General features: G+C 39.7%; 1 protein-coding gene across 1 annotated transcript in view; it reads right to left on the bottom strand.

The window, feature by feature from the left end:
• RANBP17 (RAN binding protein 17) overlaps nucleotides 1-18,430 on the bottom strand; it is a gene marked incomplete at both ends in the record, with an annotated part of 307,000 nt that overhangs the window by 32,652 nt on the left and 255,918 nt on the right. The window contains 2 exons of the mRNA XM_079703069.1: nucleotides 8,389-8,527; nucleotides 10,673-10,887. Coding sequence (XP_079559195.1) covers nucleotides 8,389-8,527; nucleotides 10,673-10,887 — 354 coding nt within the window. The remainder of the gene's footprint in view (nucleotides 1-8,388; nucleotides 8,528-10,672; nucleotides 10,888-18,430) is intronic.

The raw sequence follows: 18,430 nt of genomic DNA, 5'->3' as shown, positions 1-18,430 counted from the left end.
TCCTATTTTAAGTCTTTGTTTAGCACTTATCATGACTTGACATTTTCTTGTGTGTGTGTGTGAGTGTGTGTGTGTGTGTGAGTGTTTACTGTTATCTCTCCTCACTAGAATATAAACTTCACATGAGCAGAGACCTTATCTATCTTGTTCTCTACAGTACTCTCAAGGTCTAGAATGGAACCTGGTACATAGCATGTGCACAGCTGATGTTTACTAAATGAATGAGTCGAGAGTCATTACTAGGAGCAGCTTTTTGTAAGCCCCGTGCTTGGTCTCTGTATGTAAGAGTATGGGGGTAGGTGGTGGTGGTGGTGGTGGGTGATTAAAAACATGGAAAATATAATATATAAATACAGTCACTTTTTCTTTTCACAAATTATAGCTGGCCTGAAACTAAAAATGTTAGTGAATGATTAACTAAAAAAATTTAGGGCTTCCCTGGTGGCACAGTGGTTGAGAGTCTGCCTGCTGATGCAGGGGACGCGGGTTCATGCCCCGGTCTGGGAAGATCCCACATGCCGTGGAGCGGCTGGGCCCGTGAGCCATGGCCACTGAGCCTGCACGTCCGGAGCCTGTGCTCCGCAGTGGGAGAGACCACAACAGTGAGAGGCCCGCGTACCACAGAAAAAAAAAAAAAATTTAATATCATGTTAAGCATATTATCTATCATTGGTTCAACTTTTCTATACCTCCCTCTCATTTTTCCCACTGAGGCTATAGTAGAACTGAAGCCTGCCTGTAACCCAATTAATGCCTCTTTGCAAATCTTTCATTGTTGGAAAAGGAGAAACCCAAGTGGTTACGTTCAACAGTCTAAATAATCCTCTTTCTTGAAGACACAGGGCACAATTCACCTGCCAAATTGTGACCTTTATCAGATGGATCCAGCAGGGTGATGAGGTGAAGAGGAATGGGTTTTAGAGTTAAAAAGACTCCTAGATCAGGCACTTATTAGTTGTATGACCTTAGGCAAGTTGTTTCACCTCTCTGGGCAGCAGCTTACTCATCTGTATAGTGAAAATAATATTACCTAATTAATTCATTCAATATATACTTATTGAGCACTTACCACATGCTAGGCACTGGGAAAAAATTCGTGATTAAGACACACTGTTCCTGTCAAGTAGGAAGCCTACAAGCAAGTAGGAAATAAGGACAAACAGTGCTATTAGCATATTTAACCCAGTTTTGGTATGAAGAGTGGTTCTGAGAATGAAATGAGTGAAGTACATATATGAAAACACCTATGGCAGCATCAGGCACAGAGTCCGTGTCCATGGTCATACACTCATAAGTGGCAGCACTGGGACTTAAATTCAAGTTCAGTATTCCCTGCATTATGCCACTTTGTCAAGATTCCTTTGGAGACTTGTTAAAATGCAGATTTCAGGCCTAAGATCACATGTTGAGAACAACACAGCCATCCGCAACTAATTCAAAATCTTCAAGTATTACTATAATACGAGATAAAAGAATGTCAACACAAACTGTAATAATAAAAGACTTCGGTTTCTGTCCATGAAGGATTAACTGCTATGAGAATTTTTCCTTCTGCCATAAACAACTAGAAAACAGGACAAAATATATGAAACAACGGTTTTCAATTGTTGCACAAGAAGCAGTATAGGACTATGAAGCCAGAGAGGAGGGAAACAAAGGAGGTAATACCTACCCAACTGCTCAAGCTTACTGCACAAAGCAGTTTCCAGGCTACTGGCCAGGAAAGGGGAACCCAAGCAAAGCCAAGTGGCCTCACTGAGTTGAATTTGGGGAGGCTGAGGCAGCTAGAACTTGTGGGAAAGGGTATCAGAGAGTGAGAACTATATAAGAAGAGAGCTCTGGAGATCTGCAGAGGAGTTCTCTCCAGTCTTTCAACAATATAACAGATATACATAACATATGTGTAACTGGAGTTCCAGAAGGAATGGAGATGGAGAGAGGTAGACTGTAATTATTTGAATGCAAACTATGATTATATTATTTGATGATGTAGACTGTAAACCTTAGAGTACCACTAAAAATTAAAAGTATGACTAATAAACCCACAGGGGATATAAAATGAACTCATTAGAAAAACATTTAATTAATCCAAACCAAAAGAAGGCAGGAAAAAGAAACAAAGCCCAGATAGGATAAAGAAAAAACAAACAGCAATATTATAAATTTAAACTCAAATATACTGGTAGTTGTATTAAATGTAAATGGCTGAAACACTATTTAGAAGGCAGAGACAGTCAGATTTGATATAAAAATATGACTCAGCTATATGCTGTATGTTAGGCAAATATGTCCATATCCTAATCCCCAGAACCTGTGAATGTGTTAGGTTACACAGGAAAGAGTAACTATGGTTGCAGATGGATTAAGGTTGCTAATCAGTTGAACCAAAAGTAGGAAGATCATCCTTGATTATCCGGGTAGGTCCAAGGTAATTCCAAGGGTCCTTAAAAGTGAAAGAGAGAGGCAGAAGACATCAGAATCAATGGGACATGTATCTACGGAAGAATGGTCAGAGATATTCAACGTTGCTAGCTTTGAAGATGGAGGACAGAAGCCATGAGCCAAGGGATGTAGGTGATCTCTAGAGGCTGGAGGAGGACAGGAAATAGATTTGCTCCTAGAAAGAAAAATGGCTCCACTGACACCTTGATTTTAGTCTGGTGAGACCCATGTCAGATTTATGATCTAAAGAACTATATGACAGTAAATTTACATTGTTTTAAGTCACCAAGTTTGTACGAATTTGTTAAAACAGCAATAGAAAATACCTGCTGTCTTCAAGAAACCAACTTTAAATATAAAGACACAGAAAGAATAAAAGTGAAATGATGGAAAAAGAGGCTAATTCTAATCAAAAGAATGCTGGAGAGGCAAGTAATATCAGACAAAGTAGATTTCAGAGGAAAGAATATTACCAGAAATAAAGAGCATCACTTCATAAGGATAAAGGGGTAAATTAATCAAGGGGACATAACAATCCTAAATATGTATTTACTTGATAACAGAGCTTCAAAATAATTTATACACAGACTGATAGAATTAAAAGGAGAAACGGACAAATCTATAATTATAGTTAGAGGCTTCAGCACTTCTCTCTTGATAATTCATAGGACAAGTAGAAAACAAACAGACAAAAAAACAGTAAAAATATATAAAATGTGAACATTATCAAGCAATTAGACCTGACACTTAGAGAACATTCTTCCCAACAACAATGGAATATACATTCATTTCAAGTGCCCATGGAGCATTCACCATAATTTGGACCATAAAAAAGATTCAATAAATAAAAAAGTTATATAACCAACACTGATATGATTACGATGGAATTAAACTAGAATCAATAACAGAAAGATCAGAAATTAAACAATGTGCTTCTAAGTAATAACTCATTGGTAAAAGAAGAAATCACTAAGGCAATAAGAAAATATTTTAAAACTGAATAGAAAAAGTCCCCGGGACTTACCCGGTGGCACAGTGGGTAAGAATCCGCCTGCCAATGCAGGGGACACGGGTTTGATCCCTGGTCCAGGAAGATCCCACATGCTGTGGAGCAACTAAGCCCATGCGCCAGAACTACTGAGCCTGTGCTCTAGAGCCCGCAAGCCACAACTACTGAAGCCCGTGTGCCTAGAGCCTGTGCTCCACAACAAAAGAAGCCACTGCAATGAGAAGCCCGCGCACCACAACGAAGAGTAGCCCCCGCTCGCCACAAAGAGAAAGCCCGTGCGCAGCAACGAAGACCCAACGCAGCCAAAAATAAATAAAATTAAATCTTAAAAAAAGCCCCCAAATATATAAAAATTTTATCAGTTATAGCCACAGTAGTGCTTAGATAAAAGCATTAAATGTGTACATTAGAAAAGAAGAAAGGTCTAAGATCCACAACCTAAGCTTCTGCCTGAAAAAACTAGAAGAGGAAAAGCAAATAAACTGAAGGAAGGAAGTTATGAAGATCATACCTTAAGTCAATGAAATAAAAATATGGAAAAATAATAGAGAAATCAATGAAAACTGAAAGCTGGTTCTCTGCATAAAATTGATAAACCTGGAGCCAGAATGATAAAAAAAAAAGACACAAATTGCCAATGTCAGGGATGAAAGAGGGAACACTACTATAGATCCTACAGAAATCAAATTGTATAACAAGAGGATATTATGAACAATTTTATGTCAGTAATGTCAGATGAACTTTAGATGAAATGGACAATTTCCTTTAGAGACACAAACTATCAAATGTCACTCAAGATGTAATAGGAGGGACTTCCCTGGTGGTGCAGTGGTTAAGACTCCGCACTCCCAATGCAGGGGCTGGGTTCGATCCCTGGTCAGGGAACCAGATCTCACATGCATGCCGCAACTAAGAGTACACATGCCCACAACTAAGGAGCTGGCAAGTCAGAACTAAGGAGCCCGTGAGCCACAACTAAGGAGCACACGAGCCGCAACTAAGGGGCAGGCGAGCCACAACTAAGGAGGCCACCTGCCGCAACTAAGATCCAGCGCAAACAAACAAACAAACAAACAAACAAATTAATTAATTAATTAAAAAAAGAAAGATGTAATAGGAGACTGGAATAGTCCTATATCCACTAAAGAAATTTAATTTATAGTTAAAAACCTTCTAACAAAGAAAAAATCTAGGCCTAGTGGTTTCACTAGGGAATTCTATCAAACATTTCAAGAAGAACTGATAACAATTCTACACAAACTCTTTAAGAAAATAAGAGAGGAGGGAACATTTCCCAACTCATTTCATGAGGGCCCTAGACCAACACTAAAACAAGGCAAAGATATGAGAAGAACAGAAAACTATAAAAGAAGAACCATAGAAGAATACATCGATAGCTGTCATGAACATAGATGTAAAAATCTGTACCAAAATTACAGAAAGTTGAATCTAGTAATATATAAGAAGGACAATACACCGTAACCAAGCGTGGAATGCAAAGTTGTTGTTCTTTTTTTTTTTGTGGTACGCGGGCCTCTCACTGCTGTGGCCTCTCCCGTTGCAGAGCACAGGCTCCAGACGCGCAGGCTCAGCGGCCATGGCTCACGGGCCCAGCCGCTCCGCGGCATGTGGGATCCTCCCAGACTGGGGCACGAACCCGTGTCCCCTGCATTGGCAGGTGCACTCTCAACTACTGTGCCACCAGGGAAGCCCTGCAAAGTTGTTTTAACATTCAAATATCCATCAATGTGGTGATTAATATCATGTAATGTATTAACAGACCAAAAAAGGAAAACCATATGATTACCTCAGTATATGTAGAAAAAGAATTTGATAAAATTCAACACCCATTCATGATAATACTCTCAGAAAACTACAAAAGAAGAGAATTTCCTTAGCAAGATAAAGAGCCTTGGGCCTCCCTGGTGGCGCAGTGGTTGAGAGTCCGCCTGCCGATGCAGGGGATACGGGTTCGTGCCCCGGTCTGGGAGGATCCCATATGCCGCGGAGCGGCTGGGCCCGTGAGCCATGGCTGCTGAGCCTGCGCATCCGGAGCCTGTGCTCCGCAACGGGAGAGGCCACAACAGTGAGAGGCCCGCATACCACAAAAAAAAAAAAAAAAAAAAAAAAAAAAAAAGATAAAGAGCCTCTACAGAAAACCTAGAGCTAATATTATATGGAATGGTGGAAAAGAATGAATGTTTGCTCCACAACACTGGAGACAAGGAAAGAATGCTCGCTACCATCACTTCCATTCAATGTTGTACTGTAGGTTCTAGCCAGTGCGATAGGGTAAGAAAAATAAAAAAAGCCATATAGGGACTTCCCTCGTTGTCCAGTGGTTAAGACTCCACACTTCGAATGCAGGGAGCACGGGTACGATCCCTGGTTGAGGAAGTTCTGCATGCCGTGCGGCCAAAAAAAAGCCATACAGATTGGAAAGGAAGAGGTAAAACTATCTTTATTTGCAGACACATCTATGCAGAAAATCTTAAGAAGTCTACAAAAGGCTACCAGAATTAATAAGTCAGTTTAGCAAAGTTACAGGATACATGGTCAGCATACAAAGAAATCAATTGCAATTCTACATGGTAGCAAAAACAATAGAAATTGAACTCAATGCCATTTACAACAGCATAAAAACAGAAAACAGTTATAAATACAACAACATATGGACAAGACTTATATATTCAAAACTTCAAAAATGCTGTTGAGAAAAGGTAAAGAAGATCTAAATAAATGGAAAGATATGCCATTGCCGGGAATTGAACACTCAATATTGCTAAGATGTCAGTTTTCCCCAAACTGGGCTAGAGATTCAATGTAACCCAATAATAATTCCCCTGCTCATTTTTTTTTCTAACGAGAAACTGACAAGTTGACTCTAAATTTATAAAAAAGGCAAAGGACCCAGAATAGCCAAGACAATTTAAAAAGGGAAAAACAAAATCAGAGGGCTATACTGATTTTAAGACTTACTATAAAATTAGGACAGTATAGAAATGGCACAAAGTAGTCTAACAAATAAAGGATATTCTTCAACAAAAGACGCTAGAACAACTGAATATCCACATGTTAAAAAAGGAATCCCAGCTTTTACCTCATAATACTACATACAAAAATTAAATTGAAATGGATCATAGACTTAACCATAAGAGCTAAAACTATAAAACTTTTAGAAGAAAACATAGAAAAAGCCTTTATGGCCTTGGGTTAATAAGGAAAGATTTCTTAGGATAGGACCAAAAAGACATGAACTGTAAGAGAAAAAAAGAATTGGACTTCCTCAAAACTGAAAACTTTTATTCTTCAGAAGATACTGTTAAGAAAATAAAAAAGACAAGCCAAGGCTGAAAAAATACGTGCAAAACATAGACCTGATAAAAGATTTGTATCCAGAATATATAACAACTCTTCCAAGAAAAAACAACCCAGTTAAAGAAATTGGGTTGAAGATTTGAACAAGTATTTTACCAAGAAGATAGATGAATGGCAAATAAGCAAGAAAAGATGCTCAAATCATCATTCATTAGTGAAATGCAAATTGAAAACTCAAGGAGATTCCACTTCACACCCACGAGGATGGCTAAGATTAAAAAGACTGATAATAGCAAGTGTTAGGGAAGATACAGGGCAACTGGAGTCCTCATACATTGCTTGGGGGAGTGAAATGGTACAATCACTTTGGGAAACAGTTGGGCAGTTTTTTTTTTTTTTAACATCTTTATTGGAGTATAATTGCTTTACAATGGTGCGTTAGTTTCTGCTGTATAACAAAGTGAATCAGCTATACATATACATATATCCCCATATCTCCTCCCTCTTGCGTCTCCCTCCCACCCTCCCTATCCCACCCCTCTAGGTGGTCACAAAGCACCGAGCTGATCTCCCTGTGCTATGTGGCTGCTTCCTACTAGCTATCTATTTTACGTTTGGTAGTGTATATGTGTCCATGAGTTTGGCAGGTTTTTTTTTGTTGTTTTTTTTTTGCGGTACATGGGCCTCTCACTGTTGTGGCCTCTCCCGTTGCAGAGCACAGGCTCCGGACACGCAGGCTCAGTGGCCATGGCTCATGGGCCCAGCTGCTCAGCGGCATGTGGGATCTTCCCGGACCGGGGCACGAACCCGCGTCCCCTGCATCAGCAGGCAGACTCTCAACCACTGCGCCACCAGGGAAGCCCATGGCAGTTTTTAATAATGTGAAATATACACTTAGCATACAACCCAGAAATTCCATTCTGGTATTTACTCAAGAGAAATATCTGCCCACAGAAAGACTTGTACATGAATGTTCATAGTAGCGTTATTCAAAACAACCAAATAATGGAAACAACCCAAATGTTATCGGTTGGTGAACATATTAACAAATGTGGTAATCCATACCATAGAATAATACTCAGCAATAGAAAGATAAAAACTAACTGTTTCACAAAACGTGGATAAATCTCAAAGGCATTATGCTAAACGAAAGAAGTCAGACACAAAGGACTACAGGTTATACGATTTCACTTATATGAAATTCTGGAAAAGGCAAACTACAGTGAGAGAAAGTAGATAGTGGTTCCTTGGGGTTGGGACTAGGGGAAAGGGATTGATTAGAAGGGGTCAGGAGGGAGCTTTGTGCGGTGATGAAGATGTTCTGTATCTTGGCGGTGGTGGTTCATGACTGTGTATGTATGTTTGTAAGGACTCATTGAAATGCTCACTTAAAATCAGTAATTTTAACTGTGTGTAAATTATACTTTAAGCTGATTAAAAAACTATATCAAAATATGAAAAAGGGCATTTTCTCTCTTGTAGGTAATAGTTATAAAATAATCTTTCAGTTTGGGTAAATAATCTTTCCCCCTTTGTAGGATGATCATCTCAAAAGCACATACATTAAGAGACCACAATCAAGTCTTTCCTCTGAAAACAATGTTCTCCATGATACTTACCAAGAGTACTGAGTCCCTCTGAGATAGATGTGAGAACATATAGGAGTACAGGAGGCTCTAAGTTGGTGATGAAGCTCAGGTGGTCCTGGGTGAGACATTCCAGGAGTGGATAATAAGACTGGCTCAGTTTCCGATATTGCTATAACAGAAATACTAAATGTCAAGCCACAGGGAAGCAAAAGATGTGTCACAGTTCAGTGAAAACTGCCATTTATAATATTAGAAATTGTGACCTTACACATAAATACATAAAATAAAGCTAAATATAAATACATGGAACAAATGACATAATGATTCTCAATTCAGTATTTAAAGGGGTTCTAATAAAAATCTCTTGATCTCAAGAAATCCTAATTTGAAGCTACAGCATACCCTAGTAAGTAATTTCAATTTTGCGTTATGTGGTTAACACTTAAGTGCAACTAAAATCGCTGCAGTATAGAAGACTGAATGATTTTTCTAGGCTGGAATATTGTAACACTGAACAGTGCTTAATAGTGGCTAGGCAACCTTTTTTTTTAACACAAAGAAATTTGCTGTTATAATAGCATTTGGCATCATAGTCTGCTATATTTACACAATGCCAACCCATCTAATTAAATCATAACTTGGTAAATGGCTTAATATTTACCATATACAACAGGCAAAGGGTAAGTGCATGAGAAAGATACCTGAAAAACCTCAAATGAAACCCAAACCAGTATCAAAGAAGCACAACACTTATAAGAGAAATAAACCATATCGATATTTATTAAAGTGAGATTGACTATTTCCATAAGAATCACATGGAGTGCTTGTTAAAGATGCAGTTTTCTGATTTCCAATTCAGACTTACAAAATGAAAACCTCTGGAATGAGGTCCTGAAATGTGCATTTAAAAAATGTACACTAAGGGAGTCCTATGCACCCTCAATTTTGAGATTACTGAGTTAGAGGTTTGCTTGTCTACTAGAAAAAAGAATAGAGAAATTCCTGGAACCATATCAGGTTTTTTTGGTGGGCCTCAACTGTAGTGAAGAGTTCCCTCAATGAGGAGGCTGTAACACATGGCTGATCTGACTCAAGTTTCCACTTTGTAATTTCTGTTGTACAGGCAGCCTTCAATGAACATTCCATTCTACTTCAAAGAGGCTTGACAACTTTGGCTTGAGATGTGGTTTTTTTGTTTTTAGTTTTTTTTGGCCATGCTGCCAGCTTGTGGGATCTCAGTTCCCCGACCAGGGATTGAACCTGGGTCCCTGGCAGTGAAATTGCAGAGTCTAACCACTGGACTGCCAGAGAATTCCCGAGATGTGGTTTTATGAAGACTAGCTTAGAAAGGTGGAAGAGGGTACCTCTAGTGCATTAGAATGTCAAAGGAGCATTTCTCATACAGGCTGACTAATGAAGGCCCCCAGATCTTACTTGTAACATTAGGCTGGGAGCAGGTGGGAAAGCCTAAACTAAGCCTGAGCATGAATTTGGCTGTGTTACTGAAGTAATTACTGCAACCACATTGGGCATATATTAGCTTTTGTGTAATCAGGCGGAGATATTTTTTAAAAATCTGATAATGACTCAGCCTCAGCTCAGTGGAGGAGCCTGGAAATTTGAATTCCAACAAGCACCCCAGGTGAGTGTGATGGGCCTCAAAGTTTGAAAACAACTGACATAAATCACAGAGACTAGACGGTACCGTAGAAAAGCGACCTAGAGATCACTTTGTTTAATTTACTCATTTTAAAGGTGAGGAAATTGAAGCCTGGAGAAATAGAGAAGGTGATTTATTCAAGGTAAATGACCAGCAAGTGGCAGAGTTGAGACTACATACCAGGCTGCTCAACTTCCAGTTTAGCACTCTGTTCACCACACCTGAATTTTAATGGAAAGCAAGGCCAAACAGCAAGGGGAGTACACAGAGTAGAAATGAAGGAAGGAGAAGATCCTATAGTCATTCTGCATTTTCTGCTCCAGGAAACACAGACCTTCTCTGAATTATGAGTATAGTTGTAAGCAATTAGTTGAAATTGCTAATTACATTTTCTCTAGACACAGAACCTGGAACACCTGAGATGACCAATTTATCAGAAGATGGTAGCTGCAGTTTTCAAAACTGCACATTTAATTATATAAATACAGCCACTATAGTTATTCAAATCCTGTAAGTTAAATCAAGAAGCTGTCCTAAAACATAAAATGATCTGGTGCTATTCTAACTCCTTGGGCTTCATTATAACAATTACAACCCTGTGGTGGTGTTACTTCACGTTTCATACAAAGACTCCCATGACGCATGATTGCTTACTAGCAAGTCACTGTGGGACACTGACAGCAGCATTTTGACAAAGGCCTGGAGTACATTGTCAAAATGGTTGTCCCCATACAACTTGAAGACGCCAAAGCTGACATAATTTCCACACAAGGCAGATTTGAGAGCTGAATAGCAGATGGAGATGCCCTTGAGTTTCATTGGATAAATCTGATCTTTTGAGAGGCTCCCAAGGGACAGGATCTGATTACCTGTTTTAGAGTAAAAGCAGAATGAGAAAGTGACATAAGTAGATGTAATTCAAAGCAGTTATGAGGCACATTATTCAACATTTTCACTTTACTGCTATTGTTCACGTCCCCCTACCATTGTTCCAAGAATTACATCATCCATATAATGAAAAATATAAATACATAAGGCAGTTTACCTGGGAAGTACAAATGGCCCAAGGAAAATCAATCAAGGGGTACTGGAAAAGTTTGATATTTTTATCTGGATGGTGATTAAATGATTATATATGTAGATGCACAAAAATTCATTGAGTTGTACTCCTAAGATTAGTTCACTTTATGTATTTTAATATATAATATGTTATCTCTTCTTCAATAAGAAGTTAAAAAATGTAGGAGTAAATAACAAACTAAGTCAAGAGGAAAAGATAACTTAGAGATATAAGTTACTCTGAATTGTGGGATGAATTTTCAACCTTTTCACATGCACTTGATATTGAGTTACTTCACTCTTAGGAGCCTCACAGGTTTGGTACATGAGTTAAATGAAATAAGACACAAGAAATTCTTGGCACAGTGCACCATAAATGTTACTTCCTTTTTCCCCTTAGACATTTTTTCAGAAGATCTGAAGAGACGATTGTTTAAAAACCGTACTTAAATTCTATGTCTTACCATCAAAAGATGAAGAAATGTTTATATAATCACCTTACAGTTTTTTATAGTTAGCATTTACAACTAACAGTTTCTCTTTCTGAAATGTGTGCTAGTAAGCTATGTTACCAGGCAATACCTAAGAATGCTTTGTAAAAAATTATAAAGTCATACATGTTTCTTAGCTCTGCTTTTTCCTGTTCCAGTGAGTACTGCTTCTAAAATGGAAACTAAATTCAATTTACAAAATTTAGAGGCATATTGTTGTGGTTTTGTACTGTGTCTATTGGGCTAAATAAGAATTAAGTTTCCCAGAACTCATTTCCCTGTACGGTTGTGGGCTAGAATTGAGCAAAACAGAAATCTATATGAGATTTAGAAGGTGGGAGTGAAGTAGCAGCCATGACTTTCTGAAGGTTGTTGTGATTAGAGGTGTGAGACAAAGATGTAGAAATACCACTGGGTTTTAGTCTCTCCTTGTTCTTTCCTGCTCTGTGTCTAGAGCTACAAGCCCTGCTGACCAATGACCCCAAGCCTACCACCAAGTGCTTGGCAGCACGCGTACAGAGCAGGAGCCGTGCAGAGGCAACAGTCTTCCATTGCTTCTTTACCACTACACAAGTCCTCCCTCTCACCCCACATCCTTTCAGGGTCCCACCCCAGCAGCTGGATGTCTCTAGCTTTTAGCTTTCCCTGCAAGCTCAAACTTGTCCATCCATGCCATTATTTCAGGAGGGCCTATTAATGATTTTTCTCCTGAACTTCCAACTCTCCCCCTTGGACCTATTTTCCCATCTTCACCCAAGATTGTACAAGGTCTAATTCCTAAAATAAATTCCCTGTTCCATCAGTGGCACAGTGTTTGTTTTTCCCTGTTTTTCTTTTTTTTTGCGGTACGCGGGCCTCTCACTGTCGTGGCCTCTCCCGTTGCGGAGCACAGGCTCTGGACGCGCAGGCTCAGCGACCATGGCTCACGGGCCCAGCCGCTCTGCAGCATGTGGGATCCTCCCGGACCGGGGCACGAACCCGTGTCCCCTGCATCGGCAGGCGGACTCTCAACCACTGCGCCACCAGGGAAGCCCTGTTTTTCCCTGTTTGAATCCTGACTGATAGGTATATTATGAAAACCACATGTTTACTAAAGAGGTTAAGAAGGACCAATAATTCTAGCAGAGCATGAAACAGGACTCGCCCAGGGTGAAGGTTTCCTCCCCTTTCTCTGCCTTACTGAAACATTTCCACACACAGGTTTTCTTCTGTGCATCCTTTGAAGCCCATGTGGCTTTGCTTATAATTTGTACATTAGAATGACAACACCACTGTGTCGGCTGAAGCATATCTTGGAATTTACTCCATACCACATTCTGTACTCTCTCTCATGATCTCATCCTAACTTACCTTAGAAAGATATTGTAAGTTTCATAAAGACTCAACTCAATACGATAGCGTTCACTTAATAGCTACTCTGTGTGAGGTGCTAGGATAAACGAATGAAACAAAACCTTTGCTCTGAAGGAGTTCAGTCTGCTGGGAGAAGTAGATTTGTAAATAAATAATTCCATACAATGTGACAAACACTATCAGAGAGGACTGTCAAGATTTTATGGGAATAAAACAGACTGACTTTGCTTGGGCAGGAGAGCAGTGTGGGAAAGGCTTCACAGAGCAGGTTACTTCTCAAGGATCAATCACAGTTTCTCAGGTGGACTTGAAGGGAGAGAAGAGTATTCCAGAAAGATTATGTGCACAGGCATGAAGGTCTGAAAAAGCAGGGTACTGCAGGAGAGGGCAGTTTTCAACCACTGCTTTTCTACCTTTGCCTCCAATTCAATATAAATCAAGGTAGACATTTCCCCCCGCTTCCCTTTCCCAGGAAACAAAAGCACTGCTTACATGTGATGGAAAAAGCTAGGGTAATTTGGTGGTACTGGTGGTGGTTTACACATTTTGGGTCTGTTAAGGAGGCCAGGGGCAAACAGAGAAAACTGGGTCATCTTTCAGGGACTTCTTATGCTGATGTCCTTATGGGGGAAGTAAAGATCCTATATCCTTCAGCACAAGATGGAATAGGAAGACGAAGAATTGTGATGGGGAAAAATTTTTGATTCTAAAGGGCTGGATAACCTATCATCAAGAAGGATTAATTATTTAGAATCACAACTTTTATCGCTGTGTTAAAGCTGCAATCTGGCATACTTGTTTTTTTGGACTGCTTCAGACACATCTGTGTTAATTAAAACAGTAATTAGTATACCATTATGACCTTGAAAAAGTAATACTTTTGAAAGAGGAAACTATATTTCATTGTGCTCAAGTGGCTCCGCATTCCGTGGTGGCTGTAAGACTATGGAAGAGAAGACGTGGCCACATTGTTATTCACTCCAATCAGCTTTATTCAATCTATGTTATTCAACAACACTTACTAAAATTGGAGGCCCTGCCCTCAAAAAGCTTAAAATCTAGCAGTTAGACTCACATTGCTGTAAACAAAAGTGACCGAGCTGAGGTTCGGTTTTGATGTTCCTCTATAGGTATGACAACCCTCCTTGCCTTCCTTATTCCACCCCACACCCATAAAGTCCCATCTCCTTCCTTCCCAGAATTTCCTTCCTAAGAGGGAGATCTTTATTACACTGATGGACTGCTGGGAGATGAAGGCATTGACAGGTTGGCAGCCACCGAAGCCAGTAGCAGCTGCCACTTGTACAAAAGGAAATGATACTTTCTTTAATGAAATAAGAGACATCCAAAGTTTAGAATCAAAAGGAAAATCTCTGATTGTTTCCCACTGATTATATCTGCCATAACTGGGAGCAGGGGAATGAGATGCTGTTACAACCTTAACATCAGACCTGGGTAAGACAGATGTTGAGGCTATGCTGGGGTTCCAGAAAAGGATGCTGTGAATTGAATGGTTTACCTGGCTAAGGGCAATGACTGAGGAAGGGAAGCACAAGTGTTATGGAACTGCCATTCTTACTGTTGTATATGCTATAACAGGAAAAGAAATCTCACTAAAAAATAAGGGGAAAAACCCTGGGAAATAAGCATACAAGACTCCTGCTATAATTTTGCTTATTACATATATTTCCCTCATTATTAGCTTACATTGACTGCTTGGGTTCCTCTTTCTTAACCTCTATTCTGTCTTTTTTGGAGAAGCCCCTATTTTTTTTTTTTTTTTTGGTATGTGTGTGTGTGTGTGTGTGTGTGTGTGTGTGTGTGTGTGTTTGGTTAGCTTCCAGCATTCAGAAGCACCCTTCTAGACAACTCTCAATAACTAGATTTAGAGAAGGATATATAAGAAGATGCAAAATCTCCTTTTCTGTTTACCTGATATCTACTTTCAGACCTACTTTTTAAACAACTTTTTCCCCTTCTGAGACCCTATCTCTTCCCTGATGACTGACTCCATGATGTCCTCTACAGAAGAGGCTCCCTACACCCAAAAAGAAGTGGCCTTCCTTCAAAGGCCTCAGCTGAAGAACTGTATAACAAGATAGTAGTCTAACAGAAAACAGACATATAGTGCATAAGGTAGTGATGAACCAGGTGGGCTTCTGAGTCATACCAACCTGGGGTTTGAATCCTACTTCTTTGCTCACTACCTGGGTGTCTGAACAGATTATTAATCTCTGTAAGTTAGTTTCCTCATCTGTAAGATGAGGACAATAACGGTACTTATAACTCACAAGGCTCTTATGTGGAGTAAAGGAGACAGCATACGTAACGTGCTTACCACAGTAACTGGCACGGTGCTCAAGTAAACTATAACAATACACAGTGCTAGGCGTTCATTTCTTTCTCCAGTCTACTACCCTGTAAATTCATACATGGGGTGCTATGGCCTGAAAAAGAGGAGGAGGTGAGGCTGGGTGTGTTTGGTGTAGAATAATGTCACTTCCTTCTAACACATAATTCAAAGTAAGGTCAATACTGTATCTTTGACCACTTTCCCTTTATTCCTTCAAAAGAGAACTGGCTGCAGGGGGTCTTTGGCCCACAATCTACCAGTTCTCTGTGCCCTCAAAAGAATACTTTTTAAAAAAGGTGCAAGGGATAAGATATACTGTAGTTGTATTTTATACCAGGAAGAACTAACAGTATGAACAATGTCACTTCCTGGTTTATAAAGCAATCCATTACACTGATTTACCTTTTCTTTTTCCCTTTTAATCTCTAAAATTTTAAAGTGAATTTGATATTTAGCTGACAGCTCTACAGGTTGAATGTCTTCATTCGTCATCAGAACAATTATGGGAAGAGAAGTGCAAGCTTCCTGACATTCCTTTACTTCAAGTCAGTCAACCCATTCCGTCTCTGGGCAAACCAGCTGAGGCCCCTGGACGTAAATGGTTTGGGACAGAAATGAAGCTGCGGAGACTGGAAAGGAATATAACATTTCCCTTTCAGGTTGAAAAAGATTAAATCAATGCAGCATTGATAAGCATGTGGGAAATTAAGGACATTGTTGGGAATGTGAATTAGTATAACGATTCTAGAGGGTAATTTGGTAAAATTTATTAAAAATATTAAAAATGCGTAAATCCACTTTTGGGAATATATTCTAATTCCAAATGTTCACTACCATATCTACCTATCTCCTAGCATTTGCACTTACACACTGTCTTCTATAAAAGCCAGCCCCTCAGTATGTTGAACTAGCTCCCATCTCCTCTTATGTGCTTGAGAACAAAGCACAGCAATTTCCCCTTTCTCTCCTATGCCATCTTTTTTTTTTTTTTAAACAAAACTTTCTCTTGGCCCTACTTCCCTGCCTGATATTACTCCCCTTTGTAACAAAACTCCTTAAAAGAACTGTGACCTTCACTGTCTTCATTTCTTCTCCTCTGATTCTCTTTTACACCCACTCCACTGAAAGTGTTCTTTTCAAGGTTCCCAGTGACCTCCTTGTCCCTAAACGTAATGGTCGACTCTTAGTCCGCATATTATTTGATTCATTGGCAGCTTTTGACACAGTTGACTACCTCTTCTTCCTACCTTCCAAGACACACACTCTCCTGATTTTCTCTTACTTCAGTGTTTGCTCATTGTCTCTTTTGCTGGTTCCTCCTCTTCTCCCTTTCCTCCTAACACAGAACACCCCTGAACTAAAACCTAAATCTTTTATATATATATATATATATTATTATTTTTTAAAAGTTATTTAATTTATTTTTTTTGTGGTACGTGGGCCTCTCACTGTTGTGGCCTCTCCCGTTGCGGAGCACAGGTTCTGGACGCGCAGGCTCAGCGGCCATGGCTCACGGGCCCAGCCGCTCCGCGGCATGTGGGATCTTCCCGGACCGGGGCACGAACCCGTGTCCCCTGCATCGGCAGGTGGACTCTCAACCACTGCGCCACCAGGGAAGCCCTAAATCTTTTATATTTAAATTCATACCCCCACCCCGGTGATCTTATCTAGTTTTGCAGCTTTAAATGCCGTCTAAGAGTTAATGACTCCCATGTTTGTTTCTCTAGACCAGAGCTCTTCCAATCCTCAGACTTGTATATCCAACTCCGTATTCAACACCTCCACTTGAATGTCTAATCAACACCTCAAGCTCAACACAACCAAAATGGAACTTTGGAGTCCCCCTCACACCATTCTCAGCCTTTTCCATCTCAGTTAATGGTAACTTCATCCTTCCAGTTGTTTATGCCAAAATCCCTTGATTACATTTTCTCTCTCATACCATATATCCAATCCATCAAGAAATTTGATTTACCTTCAAGATATATCCAGAATCTAACCGCTTCTCACTACTCCCACTGCTATCACCTTGGTCAAAGCCAATAGCAAATCATGTCAGCCCTCTGCTCAAAACATTCAAGTCCTTCTCCTTCACTTGGAGTTAAAGTCAAAGTCCTGATAATCTTTATAGGATATGACGTTACATGACATGGCTTTGGTTATTACTCTCTTTTGTTCACTCTGTTCCAGCAACCAGTGTCCTTGCTGTTCTTCAGACATGCCAGATACACTCTGGCCTTAGGACCCTAAAACTTCGTGTTCCTTCAGCCTGGAATACTTTTCCCCAAGATATCTGCATGATTAACTCCCTTATTTACTGCAAGTCTTTGCTCAAATGTCATTTTCTCAATGAGGCCTACCTCGATCACTTTACTTAATAATGCAACATGTTTCCCAATCCCTGGTACTTCTAATGCTCCCATCTTGATTTGCTTTCTTTCTTTTTTTTTCCCCATAGCACTTATTACCTTCTGACATACAAAATAATTTCTTTTTCAGTTTTGCTCACTGATATATCCAGAGTCTAGAACAGCACCTGCTGCTCTCAATATATATATTTGTTGACGGAGTGAAGCTCACGAAGCTGAATGTACAGTGTATGTACTTGCTGCAACAGTGTATGATAGTGAAAATTACATGTTTATAAAAATTACATTTATCAAAAGGTGAATAATTAAATAAATTATAGTATAACCATAAAATGGAATGCTTTACATCTATTTTAAAAGATATGATAGAGGGCTTCCCTAGTGGCGCAGTGGTTAAGAACCCACCTGCCGATGCAGGGGACACAGGTTCGAGACCTGGTCCGGGAAGATCCCACATGCCGCGGAGCAACTAAGCCCGCGAGCCACAGCTACTGAAGCCCGCACACCTAGAGCCTGTGCTCTGCAACAACAGAAGCCACCGCAATGAGAAGCCTGCGCACCACAACGAAGAGTAGCCCCCGCTCGCTGCAACTACAGAAAGCCCGTGCGCAGCAACGAAGACCCGACACAGCCAAAAATAAAATAAAATAAATAAATTTAAAAAAAAAAGATATGATAGAAAAAGATTATGAAAAACCAAAGGAAAAAAAGAGATATGGTAGATTTAGATATGTATTAATATAAAGTGATGGCCATGATATAAGTAAAAAATAGCAAATTACAGATT

This window comes from Hyperoodon ampullatus (genome assembly GCF_949752795.1).
Source record: "Hyperoodon ampullatus genome assembly, chromosome: 4".
In the NCBI taxonomy this organism is placed as follows: Eukaryota; Metazoa; Chordata; class Mammalia; order Artiodactyla; family Ziphiidae; genus Hyperoodon; species Hyperoodon ampullatus.
Note: the sequence above shows the minus strand (reverse complement) of the source record. Positions and strands in the feature narration are given on the sequence as shown.